Source organism: Lissotriton helveticus, chromosome 3_1, assembly GCF_964261635.1.
Source record: "Lissotriton helveticus chromosome 3_1, aLisHel1.1, whole genome shotgun sequence".
Taxonomy (NCBI): domain Eukaryota; kingdom Metazoa; phylum Chordata; class Amphibia; order Caudata; family Salamandridae; genus Lissotriton; species Lissotriton helveticus.
The window spans coordinates 36,252,008-36,268,758 of record NC_136061.1 but is presented as its reverse complement, the minus strand read 5'-3'; the positions used below and the strand labels follow the sequence as shown (position 1 = coordinate 36,268,758).

The 16,751-nt window shown below is 48.6% G+C and overlaps 1 protein-coding gene across 4 annotated transcripts in view; it reads right to left on the bottom strand.

Annotated features, from left to right (window-relative positions):
* SPEG (striated muscle enriched protein kinase) overlaps positions 1 to 16,751 on the bottom strand; it is a 1,484,310-nt gene that overhangs the window by 257,718 nt on the left and 1,209,841 nt on the right. For all 4 annotated transcript variants that reach the window (XM_078679189.1, XM_078679190.1, XM_078679187.1 and 1 more), the window contains exons 26-27: positions 16,134 to 16,160; positions 14,079 to 14,231 (exon numbers count right to left, since the gene is read on the bottom strand). In XM_078679189.1, the coding sequence (XP_078535315.1) occupies positions 14,079 to 14,231; positions 16,134 to 16,160 (180 nt within the window). The remainder of the gene's footprint in view (positions 1 to 14,078; positions 14,232 to 16,133; positions 16,161 to 16,751) is intronic.

The window sequence follows — 16,751 nt, the reverse complement described above, 5'->3', positions numbered from 1 at the left end:
TTAATTAATATATTGATGTATAAATTAGATCGTAGTATGGAAATGTAATACATGATCTAGTTTTTCAAGTTTCTAAAAAAATATTTTTTATTTAAATTCAAAACGTACAAATTCGCATTAAATTTGAATGTATCAATCAAGCTATTTTGTCGTTAACGCATGTTAGAATCCTAGTTGCCTATCGGAACTAGGCCACTTGTAACATTTAGTTTGACATATGCTCAGTAGGCATAATTCTAACATTGCACACATATCAGAGTACACTAAAATTAACTTGTCTAAACTGAGTGCGCTTTATACTCACTTACATATATATAACCTCCAAATGGAGGCACAGGCCAATAAAACCATCGGTGTTTGTTTATCCCTACTGCCCATGTTACGGAAGATCCTCCCGCTACTACCAAATGACTCCCGCTCTTTGGTAGTGAGGAGCATAATCTTAAATAGACTGGATTATTGCAATTCCCTATATTTAGGAGCACATCAATATATTTTGCAGAGGTTGCTTAGAGTCCAGTCTATGGCCGCAAAGCTGGTGCTTAGGAGACAGCGTCGGTCTTCTACAGCCCTGGCCTTGAGTGATCTTCACTGGCTGCTTCCTAAGGAGAGAATATGTTTTAAATCTCTCTGCATTGCATATAAAGCTGTCCACGGTTTGGGACCTGTTCCTCTGCAGGAACGATTTACCTGGTACAACCCCGGGAGACGGCTTCGCTCCTCCAGTAGTAATCTGATCACGGCCACTAGGTTCAAGAGATCAAGGCTGGGAGGCAGAGCCTTTGGTGTAGCGGCGGCCCGCCTCTGGAACGAGCTGCCCCAGAATCTCAGACAGATCAGCACGCTGAAGTGCTTCAGGAAGAGCCTGAAAACCTGGCTGTTTCCTAGGAGCTAAAATGAGTTCCTCTCTCGGACAGCTTTCTCGATCGCTTTATTGGCTTTCTTCACTCTAAGCGCCAGGATACCCGTAGGGTGACAGTTTTTTCGCGCTATATAAATATCTACTTAACTTCACTTCACTTCATCAAAGGGCACATCCAGAAATGAATAAGAATAAAACCAATAAAAAATAATAATAATATAGGGCTTAATGCTATTTATTCTGTGCTATTTTAGGGCCTTTGTAATAGTGAGCATTTTAGCACTGTGATGTCCACTAGGGGATGATTGTTGTACTGTTCAAAAACCATAATAATGATGCTTGGACATTCCCAGAAGAAACAGTTGTCCTCTGCCAGGCATGGTTCTGAAGAGCCACTGACAAAGAAATCGCTCTGCCCAGCTGGTCAGTCATTTCCAGACCTGACGGATGGCAAACTTGCAACATATCTCCTATCGGTCATAACCTGAGAGTGTATAGCTCAGCCCTTCGCCGAGACCATAGACAGCACTTACGCAAATGAGTCCCAGATCGTACGGGAGTTAAGGCCCAAAAGGCACATGGTGTTCACCGACTGCAGTGCTAGGCTGGCGAAGAGAACATTCTCTTTCCAAAGTTATCCAGCCTCTAGGACTCCCATTCAATGGAGTGGAAGGGAGCAGGCCAGGGTTGATTTGGGAAGTGCAGGCCTGGACTACCAAGCTCTCCAGAAATTAGTGCTGAGTGATGAAATTGGGGACCCAAGGAGAAGGGTGGTGGAGGCAGAGGGCAATCGTCGTGTGCACAGGAGCCCTTGTGCATGACTTGGACCAGGCCCCAAGGAGGATGTCAGTGAGGGCTTTGTTAAAGGGGGGCAATGGTTTGGAGTGGGCAGTCCCCGGCTGAAGCAACTCTGTCAAGACACTAGTCTTTTTATTTATTTTTTAAATATCTTTTTATTGATAACATAAACCAAAAAACATTCGGCAAAGCATATTTCATGGACATAACATCTTGTTCATTGGTGGATACAGTGGAGCATCATTGATATCGTGGGTACACTATAAAGATTGGCATGGGCTTCAAGAAGGTACAGGTTCATCTTCCATGAGGGCTATCGAGGCAGCACATATATCTCCCCGATAGGTGTTCCAGTGACCCAATACAGCGGACCATCTTTTGGGGCAACCCCATACCACGTATACCGTTTTCTCCCTAAACATGCACCAGTCTGGATTATTTTTCCAGGTTGCAAGAGTCGGTGATATATCGCCCCCCATTGTTGCCCTATATCATTGCTCCCAGTGTAGCCCAGAGCCTCTCCGCTCCGGTTATGTCAGTGGGTTTCCAGACATTAAGTAGACACCTTTTGACCACTGGGCATATATCTTTATGCTGGACTTCCCTCCTAACCTCATGTATCCCCCTTCAGTACCGCTAGATCCGCTCACACTCCCAAATAATGTGTAGGAATGTTCCCATCTGACCACATTGTCTTCAGCATTCTCCCCTCCCCCTTCCCCATATGGAACAGCTGGGCTCGGTGACATAAGTTCTGTGCAAAATTTTCAGTTGCACCAGACGCAGCCGCGCTGAGATTGCCACCTCTCGGGAAGAGGACACTGCCTCCCGCCACTCCTCATCGTCAAGCTCTAGGCCATCTTTTCCCGAAGTCTCGCGTAACCTGTCGACGGGATCCGGGTAGGTATTAATCAATTTTCTATAAATAAGTGATATGGCCTTCTGTGGGAGCATCCCGTCAAGCAACCTGTCCTCGAGTGGGGAATACACTGGAAGGGAAGAGCCCCTCTGTAAGGTTGTTACAAGGGCGTGGCAAACCTGCAAGTAGCGGAAAAACTCCGTACCATGAGTTCGAACTGTTGTTGTAGTTTTTCAAACCCAATTACGTCACCCTTCACCCAAAGGTCCCCTATTCGAGAAATACCAATGAGGTCCAATTTGGCAAATCCTTCGAGGAACGCAGACTGCAGAGCTGTTCTGAGACCCACAGGGAAGTCGGCAATCTGAGCCTCTGGTCCCAACCCAGACTCTTATTTGCCGCATGCCAGATCTGAACTCAATGCTTGGTCAGCCCAGTTATGGGGAGTTTCCTGAGGTTCGCATACAGGGCTCTGTTATAGTTCCTGTCCGGCAGCAGTCACCTATCCATGGCAAAGCCTGGATCACCTGGTGTGCAGTAAGTGCCTTGATTAATGGCAGCAAGGTGGGCTGCCAAGTAGTATTTCTTGATGTCAGGAAGACTTATACTACCATCGTACCAATTAAGGACTAGTTTGTTAAGAGCAGTTCGAGGTCTCCCATCCCATAACAACTCCCTCTGCAAGCCTTCAATGTCTCTAAAATATCTCACTGGGACCAGGTCAGGGTAGTTTTGCAGGGCATAGAGGAAGTGGGGCAGGGACATCATTTTAAGAAGACTGCATGGCCCAGCAACAAGAGTGGGAGCGCCTTTCAGATGGTGACATTGACATTCCGCCTCAGTCGCTGAGGGGCGGGAGCAAAAGTTTCTCTCATAACGGAGTCTAGAGTCCACAGTGACAAAAATCCCCAGGAAGCAAAAGCCATCCTTCACCACTTGCACCGGGCAATCCCTGGGGAGATCCGATGGTTGCCCTCCCAGGGCATACAAGAGAGATTTATTCCAATTGATAGAGTAGCCAGAATATCTACCAAAGATCATAAAGATGTCCAACACACATCTAAGGGAGATTTTGGGGGAGGTCAAGTAGGGGAGTATTTTGTCCACGTAGAGTGAGATGCGGTCCTCCCAATCTGCGGACCACGTAGCCCTCGTATAGCCGGGTCTCGACGGATCCAGGCAGCAAGCGGCTCGAGGGACAGGGCAAAGAGCAGGGGCAACAATGGTACCCCGACACAGTCCGAAGGAGTCAGATCGTTTATTATTCACTACCACCTGTGCCAGAGGCTCAGAATAGAGGAGTCTAACCCATGTTGTAAAGGCAGGCCCAAACCTCATCTTGGAGAGAACCGCGAAGAGATAGGGCCATTCAATGGTGTCAAATGCCATGGAGGCATCTAGGGACAGGATCACAGATGCCTCCTGGATGGTATCCACCCTTCCCAGCATTCCATGCACTCTTCGCAGATTCAGGGCCATATTGCGGTGTGGCATGAAGCCCAACTGCTCCGGGTGCACAAGGTTACTTATAACCCTCGATAGCCGGGTGGCCAAAAGTTTGGCTAGGATCTTTGGCTCTGCATTAAGTAGGGAAATGGGTCTGTAGGAGGCGCATTGATTTCTAGGTTTGCCATCCTTAGGTATGACCACCAGTGATGTTAGACACTGGTCTGGCCGGAGCGACCCCACTCTTCTACTCTAATCAAACATGGCTCGTAAGTGTGGGGCAAGTTTGTCGTAGTTTGTAAAGTTCGATCGGCAGCCTGTTAGGACCAAGCGCCTTTCCCGGACGGAGGCTCCTGATCGCCTGTGCCATTTCAGCAGGTCAATAGAGTCTGGTTGGAGGAGGGATGTTCGTGTTTGATATACCTCACTATAGTGCGCAGCAAACTCACTAGTGATTTTGATGGAATTGGTGATTGTTTCGCCCGTGTTGAGCGTTAGCTCGGGAACCAGTCTATTGGCTCTTTCTTTTTGATCTAGGCCAGTAGTTTCTCGGGTTTGTCTCCCCATTCATACACCCTGCCATCTCTCTCCTTACCCCATGATTTGGCCCTGTCGGAGGCGATACCTTTATATTCATCTTTCTTCAGTTGCAACAGATGTAGTGTCACCAGAGTCGCCTCCTCCTCCAGTTCCTTTTCCAGTCGAAGGATCTCCCCATCCACCGTTTCGAGCTACTTGTGTTTTTCTTTTGTGACCCCCGCCATAAGGGTAAGGCCTGCCCCCCTTATGACCGATTTAAACGCCTCCCACAATGTTTGGGGGGAGTCAACAGTACCCTGCTTATCCTGGAAGTAGTATTCAATGGCTGACGACAGCTCTTTGCGAACCACGGGATTCCGCAAATACCAACGATTGATGGGCGCTATCGTGCCTTACCTGTATGTCTCTGACGAACAGTCTGGCCCACACGGGGGAATGGTCAGAGATGTCATGCGCCAGGTGTCTGACCTCTTGGATATGAGTAAGTTAGGAGGCTGGCGTGAGGAGGTAGTCAATACGAGAAAAGCTATGGTGTGCACCTGAAAAGAAAGTGTGCTGTATGTTGCTGGGGTGGAACGCTCTCCATAAGTCCGAGAGGCCGAATGCCTCCAGGAAGTCAAGGAGCCAACGACACGATGGGCCTATGTCTCGCAATCCTTGATTTCTGATGGTGTTCCACGATGTGGAGTTTGGCTTTGTAACCCAGATTGCCTTTAGGTCCATCCTAAAAAAGTCCCCAGAAGTCTTGGAGTCAAGCAAGAACCCGAGACACCAGAGACATACATCGGGAGGGTTAGACATAGATATTTCTTTGCATGTCATTTTAGGGAGAAACAGGCACCTTGAACACTGTTGAAAATTTGAAAAAAATTTGTCAAGATGAAAGAGCGGGGAAATGAGCGCTGGATATGCATCAAAAGATGAGAAAATAAAAAACTGACATCAACATACAGGGGTGGTGTTTTTATGTGTCTCTAGCATCACTTCTGACTAGGGAAGGACGGGTTTGACCTATAGCCGCTGACGCCGACTAACGTCATACAAGGGAATTACGGAAAAAAAATTCCAGATCATGTTTGACACCTGCTGGTATTTACAAGGTGAGGAATCTGCAGTTAGAAGTATCCACCAGAAGTCAAACATCAGATAATTATCCCAAATGTCCTGAATCCTCTCTAGAGTAGGTAATCGCATTTCGTGGTTGTATGCAGTACTGCCTTTATGAACAGGAGGCACCAAGAGGTTCCAGTGAGATTTGGACATGTTGACCGGAAGCCTCAGGTTGAACAGAAGTGCATTTGTTCTCGTGAAGAGGAGTGACACCATCTGTGCCAAATAAGCTTTGAGCAGCCAGCAATTCAGGTACAGGAATAGTGAAATCCAGGTCTTCCTGAGTTGGGCCTCAAATAGCGCCATCACCTTGTTGATGACTCAAGGTGCTGAAATTAATCCAAAAGGTAGGACCGCAAATTGGTAATGGGTGGAACCCATAAAAAATCATAGATACTGTGAGAAGTTGGCCTGATGTGCAGTGGTCACTATTCTAGTGATCACTATATATCAGTCCAAACAACCCTTATTGATGATTGGTTGTAAGTCAACCTTATAGACCAGCTATCCTAGTAGCATGGATACGAGCAGTCTAAGGCTAAGACTCTAGAGGGCGTGTTAAGCCAGCTGTTTTACCATCACATTACCCCTTGAACACCCAGTGAAAGGACACCACACAAGTGTTATGAAAATAAACAATGTATTTATTAGAATCACAACAACCCTGTACTCTTTATGAGGACAGGGTGCTAAGCACACAACAAAACTCTTATGAAAATACTTAAGTTAGCACGTTATACACAAATGCCCGAGGGGCACGAAAAACCATATACTCTAAAAGTGGAATGCGAATTACTAGCAGGTAAGTAACGATTCTCAGAGGCTTTGGGATCGCTAGGACTGGACTACTGAACCTTTAGATTACTAGCAGGAGGCCTAGGGAATTCGGGTGCAGAGTGTGCACTCTCACGCGGGATGCGGGACAAAGTCTATGGAAGCTAGAATTCACAAAGTTAGTGTTCACGGGCGAACCCGACCTGATAGGGAGAAAACGACAGTGGATCCTGACCCTTGGATAGTGAGGCTATGCTGGGGCACCGAAATGCCGAAGTTACCTAGCCCAGGGGCTGCAGCTGCATAGGTCTGAAAAGACGTCGGGAATCCTCGTGCCGGACCAGGAGCCTGGAAGAAGGAAGTTGCTGGCAGGCGACCAGTGAAGAAAAGTTCGATGGATCCAAGCCTGGATCAAGGAAGAAGAAAACCTGAAAGCAGAGGGGACCAAGTTCTTGAATCACTAGCCAGTGATTAAGTGGGCACCAGGATGGCACCGGGCGAAGTCACCGCAGTCAGGTGAGTGGGCGCTGCTGGGCTCTGCAGTCTCTCGGACCAGGAGGCGTTGTCGGCGACCAGGATGGAGGTGCGAGCTGTCCCACGAAGGTTCTTGCTGTCGACGTCGCTGGACCCAGGATTGGGCAACAAGTCTTGGCAAAGGCAAGGCCCACGCGGTGGACCTAAAATGGCGTCTTAGCCGGACCAGGAGGGTCCAGGGTACTTCTCCGATGGAGGGAAGCAAGGGCCAGTCTGGAGCAACCAGACTAGCAGCAGTATTGTCGTCGGGCGTCGTTCGGAAGGCCACAAGCCAGCGGGCTAGTAGCCAAACAACGCGGTGAGCAGCAAAAAGCAGAAGGGCCCCACGCCGATCGTGGAGATGCTGGGGGGCTGCTCTTCGGTGCTGGAGCTGCTCAGGGTGGGGGCTTCTCGGACCCCAAAGCACTCACCAGGAAATTACTCGGTGGGCTTGCTGTGCAGAAGTCGTGCAGTCTTGGCGATGGCCGGTCCCTCGAGGTCTCGTCGCACCCACGGTTCTCAGCTGTGCTGTAGAGGTGGGTAGAGGTCAGAGGTGCCAGGGAAGCCGGGTCTCGTCGAGCTGGGCAGTCGGATTCCGGAGGAAGGACGTGCAGCAGACCGCAGTGTTCTTAGATGGTGCCTGCGGATGCAGGGTGACTACTCCTTAGCCACAAGGGAGAATCTTGAAGAAGAAATCGTGAAGTCCTTTCGTGGAAAGTGGTATCTTGATTCCAAAGATGATCTGATTTGGAAGGGGGCCAGTCCCTACCTTTATCTGGGAAAAGGGGGCTGGCACGCGACTAAGTCCTGCCCTAGGGGTGGGACCAGGAGGGGGGTGGTTACACCCACTTCCTTGGCGGGCTTTTCCCCAGCACAGGGTCTGGAGTGTCCCTGGAACTGGTTCAAGCCAGCCTATGCACAGTGAGCACCGGGGTGCCACGTGCAGTCACCTTCCTCTGAAGCCCTGCCTACCTACAATACACAAAATCCTGTCTGGGACGGTGCTGGCACCGCCCCTGGCAGGAAACCCTTTGTCCTTATCTCCTGCTCTGGGAGGACTCCCAGCAGCAGGAGGGCAGACTTGTGTCTCGGTGGCAGCATCCATTTTGTGGATGCTAAGGCTCTGTCTGACTTTAACCGGGGTTAGGGGTTACATACATGTCGTGTCCCTCTAGAAGGGTGGAATGCTAACCCCGTCGCCAGAATTGGCGAGGGGTTAGTATTCCAATTCGTATGACACCTTACTCGACATGTTTTGATAAAGCGATACCAGAGTTGGCATATAACCGCGAGGATTATAATGCACTTAAGAGTATATGGTATGCGATATCATGGAAACGGCTAAGGGATGGATCCCGAAAGCCGCAGACAGGCTCAGCTCATGCCAGAGCACCATCTCACACGATTCCAAGCACTCTGTCTTCAGGATTGGTAAGGCCTGCCATAGGAGTGACTGATAGGAGATCTGTGTGTCCATTTTAGGGTTAGATATAGGTATACTATATCTAAAGCAAAGGGTGAGTACACCACCTTGCCCCAGCTGTCGTGCAGCCAGTTGTGTCAGTTTAGTTAGTCAGCCCAGGGGTGGCATAATACATGCTTCAGCCCCTGGGAGACTTCTGGGTACACCTCAGCCCTGGGTACAGGGACTTGGAGAGGGCCCAGTGCCAATTCAGTACCTGAGTACAATTTGGATAGAGAGAACAGCTAGGCTGTGGGTCTGATTAGCAGGCCCACAGCCAGGAAAAGTCGTAAACCAGTGCAGCAAAAAGCAAAAATCTGGGTGATCATAGGATTGCAGACCCTACTCTCCTACAGATACTTCCTGTGGGACTGTAGGATCAGTATAAGAAAATATGTGTGTTGTAGGTCGAGGCACATCATCCAGTGCATCCAGAACCAACAAAACCTGAGCCTAAACTTACTTCTCCTTGTACAGGAACAAGTTCAGAATCCAGAGGTCTAGGATTGGGTGAAGATTGCCGAGTAAGCATAGGGAGCAGGATTCCTGCCCAATTCCATGCCCTAGCAGCAATTCCACTGCTCACTTCTGCAACAGACCATAACCTTCTGCTACAGTATCTTTATATGGTCCTAGAATATAAGGGAATGCTGGAGAGGGATATCAGGGACTTGCTGATACAATCTGTAGAACCCACTGGTCTGAGGATACCGCCTTGAAGGAGTGTAGGAAAGAGGAACCCCGTCCATTTACAGTCCACACATGGCCGTTAGCAACCTTACTTCTAATTGTGTGAGGGGACACAGTAGGAAGACAAGGAGGAGGGTTTAACCTGGCAATTGCCTCTGCCTTTACATTGCCTGACAAAGGGATTGGACTGCTATGAACTGACCTGGACTGGCTTATACTATTGTGCTTCCGAAAGCGTGATCTTTGCAAAATGCCCAACTACCACGTAAGAATTTCTCCTCTACATCAAATGGCATGTCCATGACAGTACTTAGTACATCAACTGAGAACCTGTTGATGACAGGCAAGCCTTCCATTTTAGAGCCACAGAGGAACCATTTGCACTTGCAATGCTGTCTGCCTAGTCTGGGCCCACTTTGATGATGTGGAGGGAGGCATCCTGCCCATCGGGGCCTACCTCTGCAAAATGGTTCCAGAGCTGTTCCAGAAAATTAAGAACTACCACCGCCACCATATTCCAGGTGGCATGAGAATAACACACCAACAAGTATGCTGCGTGCAGGGAGTGCATCACTAAAGTCCCAGCGGAAAAAGCTTTCCTCCCCACTCCTTTCAAGATTTGTTTGACTCTCTCGACGGAGGGTGGATCTGAAACACTCCCAGTCTCAATCTAGAGGTGGAAGAGGCCTAGACTATTGGGCTCTCTGGTGAAGGGACAAAAATGCTGGGTCTCTACTAGCCATTCTAAAGTGAAATGCAATGTTCTAGGTTCACCGCAGCACATGATGTGGCCTTTGACCATAGTTCGCTTACTGCCTCAACTAGGACCTCACTAAACAGGAGGAGTGTTTACACTAGAGTATGAACCACCTGCAGCACATCCATAAGGATGTTAGGCATGAGGCGACAGTAAGTTACAGCACCTCAGCTACCTTTTTTTTTAGTTTACATGGAAGAGGGCTAACCCTGCCGGAGCTCGGCTGGGTTGCCCCTCTTGATATGTACCAGGAGCGACTTGGACTATATCAATATCTGGTCAAGGTATCCAGCCCACTGGCATCTTACATGGCTAGTAAAAGAGAGATATAATAAGGGGGCAAAGGTGTCATCCCCCTGATCATCCTGGGAATGGTGGTCTGAATTTGACCTGGAAAAGGTATTTATTGTCTCCCAGTAGTGAGGATTAATGAATGCCTCAGCCTGGTATTAATCTCATCCAGGAGGTGTTACTCCTCTCTTCTGGGTCCAGGTGGCAACATCGATTCTTGAGACAGAGGAAAAGATGGCAGCGGTGCTAAGAGAGCTGCAGCTGGCATCAAGGCCGGTGCTGGAGCCTGCACTGGAGGCAGTACCAGATTTTGTGTCAGAAAAGGCACAGGAGTCAGCATCAGAATGGGTGCCAAAATCAACATCAAGGGTGGTATTGAACAGAAAACAGCAGGAGAAACCTATATAGTGCTAGGAGAGAGATTAATCCAGTGGAGAGACATCGAGTGGAACCTGGTAAGATCCTATAGGGCAAGTTGGTGAACCTGAGGGGACTGCAGCCATCCTAATCATGTCCACCATTGTTTGTTAAAAGATGGCTGAACCACACTCAAAGTCAAGAACTAGGGAGATGCTGTTTTAGACAAGGGCGGTACAAAAGGGGGTGGTGATGGACGGAGCATCTGAATCAATCAAACACTCACACCCAGTCAAAAGATCTGGGTTGAATCCATCACCGTTCTTTAGCCCACTCTGCCACCCCAGTTCAGACAGAGCAGGCAACATTGAAGTCAATGCCAGTATATATGACATCGGTAATACCCAAGGGGACATAGACCTTAACTCTGTTCCAGTTATGAAGCAGCCACAATCGAACAACCATGAGGAAACTTACTCCTGGACAATGGTCTCCTATGCTTATTATTCTTCGTATGGCACCTCTTTTTCTCTCTAAAGAGACTTGGGAGACAGGGCGAGTGTGATGGTGATCTGGACCTTGCCCTTGTCCTCAACCTTTAGCGACCCAACTAATCATTCTTTTGCATCATGCTCTCTGATGGCTTTAGAATGCATCCAAAGGTAGATATCACAAGATGATATGTTTTGAACTGAGACACTACAAGTAGTCACCGAGTAGGCCTGTGATGGACATGTCTATCACACCCACAGTATTGTTTGAACTCTCACTTTTTAGGTGGTGACACATTCCCTAAGCTGCACCAAAAGGTTTCATGAGCCTTTTTTTCATTATCTTCACAACCACTCCAGCATCAACCCCCTGCTGAAGAAGCCATCCTGAGACCCGACTCACCTCAAGGACTTCAGACAGTTCTCACTCCTACCCCTCCCAGCCAAGGTCATAAAGAAGGCCACCAATGCCCAACTTTCCGAGTTCATCGAAGTGAACCACGTCCTGGACACCTCTCAATCCAGCTTTCAAAGCAACTACAGCACAGAGACTGCGTTCCTTGCTGCCAATGACATGTGCTCCCTTCTCGATGGGGTGAGAGCGCAGCCCTCATCCTACTAGACCTCTTGGCTGCCTTCGACACCGTCTCCCACCACACCCTAATCACAAGCCTCCACAACACCGGCATCCGTGACAAGGCTTTGGACTGGATCCACTCCTTCCTCACTGGCCGGATCCAGCGAGTCAGACTACCGCTGTTTCTCTCAAAACCCATGGAAAATAGCTGTGGAGTATCCCAGCGTTCCTCCCTCAGCCCCACCCTCTTCAAGGTCTACATGGCCCCCCTCATAGCCATCGTCTGAAGCCACAGACTCAATATCATCTCCTATGCCCACAACACTCAGTTGATCTACTCTCTCATCAATGAACCCACAACCACCAGAACCAACTTCCACAGTGGAATGAAGGCTGGTGCTACCAGGATGAACGACATCTGCTTCAAGCTCAACTTGGACAAGACAGAAGTACCCATACTGGGACCCACCCCTTCAGCTTTGGATGACTTCTGGTGGCTGGCCGCTCTGGGATCTCCCCTCACCCTGACAGACCACGCATGCAATCTCGGCATCATACTGCGCTCATCACTCACTATGAACCGCAAAATCAACACAGTTTCCTCAGCCTGCTTCCACACACACTGCCTGCTTCGAAAGACATTCAGATGAATCCCCACAGAATCCAGAAAGACGGTCACCCACGCACTCATCACCAGTAGACTTGACTACGGCAACACACTCTACATAGGCGTCACCCAGAAACAGCTAAAGAAACTAAAGAACATCCAAAACACCGCAGCCTCCTCCACATCCGCCGCTGCAGCCGCATCAAGTAACACCTCCGACAACCCCACTGGCTCCCAGTCAACAAGAGAGTCACTTTCAATCTCCTCACTCACGCCTACATAGCCCTGCACTACAAAGGCCCAGCATACCTGAACCACCAGCTCACATTATGCGTACCCACCAGACAACTTCGATCCTCCCAACTTGCCCTCGCCTCTCATCCCCAGGATCCACCAGGCCAGAAGAGGAGGAAGGTTGTTCTCCTACCTCGCCGACAAGACCTGGAATACCATGCCCCTGAACCTCAGGCAATCTGCGTCACTGACCCAATTCAGGAAGGACCTCAAGACTTGGCTCTTTGAATGATCCTCCACCCAGTCCGACCAGCAGCCCCCGACCCCCAGCACTTTGAGACACTCACGGGTAAGTGGCCACATTATACCAGTCCCAGATTGATTGATTGATAGAGTGACATCCTGGTATTTCCACTTCTGGCATCAAGTTGCAGCCAGTGTCTCCTACAAGGTACTGGAGAGCTATGCCAGAATTTTCCTGATCCTGGCGGGCACCTGTGATATTTAAAGGTGAGCAATCTGGAGGTAGAAGAATCTATTAGAAACGTAAGTCTTATTTTTGTTGAAGGAAAGGACACAAAGTAAAGTCTATATGTCATAGTTCCTTCTATGACATTGCTGGTGTTTCTCTACTGAGGTTTTAGCAACAGTAGTCTCCAGAGCAATTGCTCTCCTTTCAGTGATGCAACATCCTTGAACTAATTGGATTTCCGAAATCAGTGGATTTTCCTAAGGTTATTCGGACAATACCTCTTGTGTTTGCATGTACAGTCTGTTGCCAGGTAAAATGGCTTATAGAAAAAGTATGGGTTTCTGGGCTGGGCAGGCAGTTGCTCTGGAGACAAGTAGGATCGGGCCTGTAAAGGACAGACAGGTGTGTGACTGACTAACTGACAGACATTACGAGTTCCAAAAAGACCAGTCCACCTCTGGTCAGGTGAGTGCACAATTTTATTGCACACATGCCACACTAAGCATCAGTGGCTTAACACAGGCCCCCACAGTGCGGGGGCCCCTGAGATGCAGGGTCCCCCATCAGGACAGTACCCTCGCCTGAGAGCTCTGGATTCAACCTGGAGCGGGGGCCCCTCCATGTACCTTGCAGGGGGGACCCCTCAATTTTCATTACGCCACTGCAAGCATGGGCATGTTCACTCTGAGGTTTGTAGTCAACTGGCCTAGAGAAAAGCTAATGGACCCCCTGATATGCCAGCGCCTCGAAAACGCTGGTAGGTCATAGTCAGAACCTATCACATCTCCACTGGTCATGTGACCAGTGACATCCATTGCCCCAGTCATGGGATAGTTGCTGCTGCACAATTTAATGTGACCAATGACATTGGCTCCCCCAACCACTAGACTACTCATATTTGCCGCTGCTCCAGCCATATGACCAGCGGCATCTGCTTTCCCAGCAATGTGACCAGTGACATTCAATGCCACAACCATGTAACCTGGGACTCCGCTGCCCCAGCAATATGAACAGTGAAATCCTCTGCCCCAGCCATGTGCTCATTGACATCAACTTCCCCAGTCATATGACATTCACATCTGCCGCGGCCCCAGCCATGTGACCACTAACATCCGCCGTGGCCCCAGCCATGTGACCACTGACATCTGATGCTCCTGCCATGTGCCCACTCATGTCTGCTGCCATAGTCATGTGACTATTCACTTCTGCTGCCCAGTCCCTATAACAACCACACTTACAGCTTATCGTTGACCAAAACTTTGATGACAAATCCTTTGGCTTCTCTGGTCAGGTCAGCAAACATCTTCTCCTCGAAAGCCACAGTGTAGTTACGGATGTTTAACAGGGTGACCTTGTCATTCTCGCCAACGAAGGGAGAGATGCCAGTCAAGCTAAAGGGAGAAGAGTTACATGATCAATGTAGGTCTGTGGTGGGACAAATGACCTATCAATGACAAAGGACCCAGAACTCTTAACCCATTTGTACTGCCCCCCTAACAGGCTGAAAGTCACAGGGACATCAAGGGAAAAATGAGTGCAAGGCCCAAGTAGCAGATGACCTTCAACAAAGAAATACTGATAGTCAGGGACATCATCGATTATGTGGTTGGAAGGCATGGTGAATATGTATGCTTTATCCAAGGTGCAAGACCAGGGGGATATCTCTGCTTCACCCAGATACGGATACGAGGGACAGGGGCATCAAGGAATTTAATGGTGCGAGGCAACAGTAATATATCAGCTTGATCCACAAATTACTGAGCGGGACAGGGGAACCACAGAAGACATGGATTAAAGTCATGGGAAATATTTCAGCTTTATCCAAAGAATACATGTGTGAAAGGACTGACAAATATCTCTGTTTCACTCAGAAGAGTGAGAGGGACAGGGACATCTAGGCATTGGGGGAGTGCAAGGCATGGGGAATATCTTTGCTTTATCCACCAAAGCATGAATAGTAGGGGACACAAGGGTGGTGCAAAGTCTGAGCAATATGTCTGCTTTATCCAAAAACTATACAGGAGCAGGGACTAGAGACGGAGAAGGCTGAGAGTGATGGGGACATCATGGAAGACCAAGGCCTGGGTAATTTCTCTGTTTTATCCACAGAAGGCTGAGAGGGTTGGGGACACCAAGGATTATACCAGTGCAAGGTTGGGGAATATCTCTTCATCTAGCCTTACCAGTTGAGGACTGGCACTAAGAAATCAGTGAACATATAGCCCACAGGCCAGTTACCAAGCTTCACCTAGCTGTACCTGTTTAGTACTGGACAAGGGGACAGGGCGAGACATGGGGTATAGGGAAATAGGGAATGCATGGCCCAAATGCCTGGTAACCATCCTAACTCAACCCATTTTTGGGTGACACAAGAGAACAAGAAAAGAAAAGGGCCAGAGGCCTAGCAACCATCTTTAATCTACTTGTACCCACTGATGGCTCGGGACAAGGGGACTGGGGAAGACACAAGTCACTGTCCTAGTAAAACTCTTCATATTGCTTTTCCTGTTGAGGGCTGGAGCAAGGGAACCAGGTGAGATAAGATGCCACAGAGAAGGCACAGTCTGCAGGACCTGTAGGCATTTTTCGTCTAACAGTAAACATTGACACGCCAGGATACAGAAGGCATGGAAAGCACAATTTACTGGCCTGGTAACAGTTCTTCATCTTGCTCTAACCATTGATGGAAGGGACTTGGGAACCAGCCATGACACGGGACATAGGTCTGGTAGCCAACCTTTACCTAGCAAAACCTTTTGAGGATTTTCACAGGAGAACAGGGAAGATGCAAGCTTGGCATTCATCTTTGCTGTCACTGTACCCAAAAAGAGTTGTGGTGGTATTGGCTCCAGGCTAGGAAGTCATTCAAACATCCTCAATATGTATGCTTAGGGGGATGGCTGAGGACAAGCCCGTCACGAAAGATATGTAATGTTGGTCCAGGAAAGTCCTTGCTCTAACAGCATGCTAAGCATGCCGGCATGTGAATCTTGTACCCCCTGGAATCCTGAAACTCTGCAGGTCCTAGGGTTACCATTGCAAGGACACGGGTGGAGTAGTGGAGTTCACTGAACAGTGTGTAGTTCATTAGTTCAGTGATATTCTCTATTTAGGGTTTTTGCCGTAAGGTTGGAGAAACATCTGGGCATCTGCTGGAGATCAGACCCTCAAATAATTACAAATCAGTGAGGAGGGAACATCATATCAACGCCTGCGCATCTGATGATACCTAGGGGGGTCGCTTCTCTGCGCTATCAACCTACGCTAATAGGAAAGTAAGAAAGCGTCCTTACCATAAGTATGCAATGACTCCCACTGGCCTGTACAATGACAAAAGGTAAGAGAAAGAAAGAGGAAAGGTTAGGGAGCACGTACAACATGAACAAACAATATCCTCAAGGTATTAGTAATAAGACTATACTGTGGTATCAACATTCTCTCCACTACCTCACATTTCAGACCCCATCTGCAATCTCCATTCGCTAGCATGGAATCATCTACTAACAAACTCTCCTCGCTCACTACATGGATCGCTCTAAAGATGGAGAACCCATCATGATCTAGCCACCCGCAGAAACGCTCACTAAATTCAGCGCTGCTAGAACCCAACCATTGGGACCCAGGCGCCACCCTTACTAGTCCCTCCACTAATCCCTTGTTCATCCTTCCACATGACCTGTCATCTTTAACCTTACGAATTCTGACCCCCATCACTGTGAAAAAAGGGGCTGATTTTGAGATTGACAACCGCGGTATTAGATTGTAATGCACCTGTAATTAGACGGACATGATATCTGTTGTGTGTTTAATGTAAGTAACTCACACGCCAATCTTTAAATCAGGCCCAAAATGATTATCTTCAACCCTCCCTTTCACAATCCTCTTCCATGGCACTTTGCTGACTCCACCAG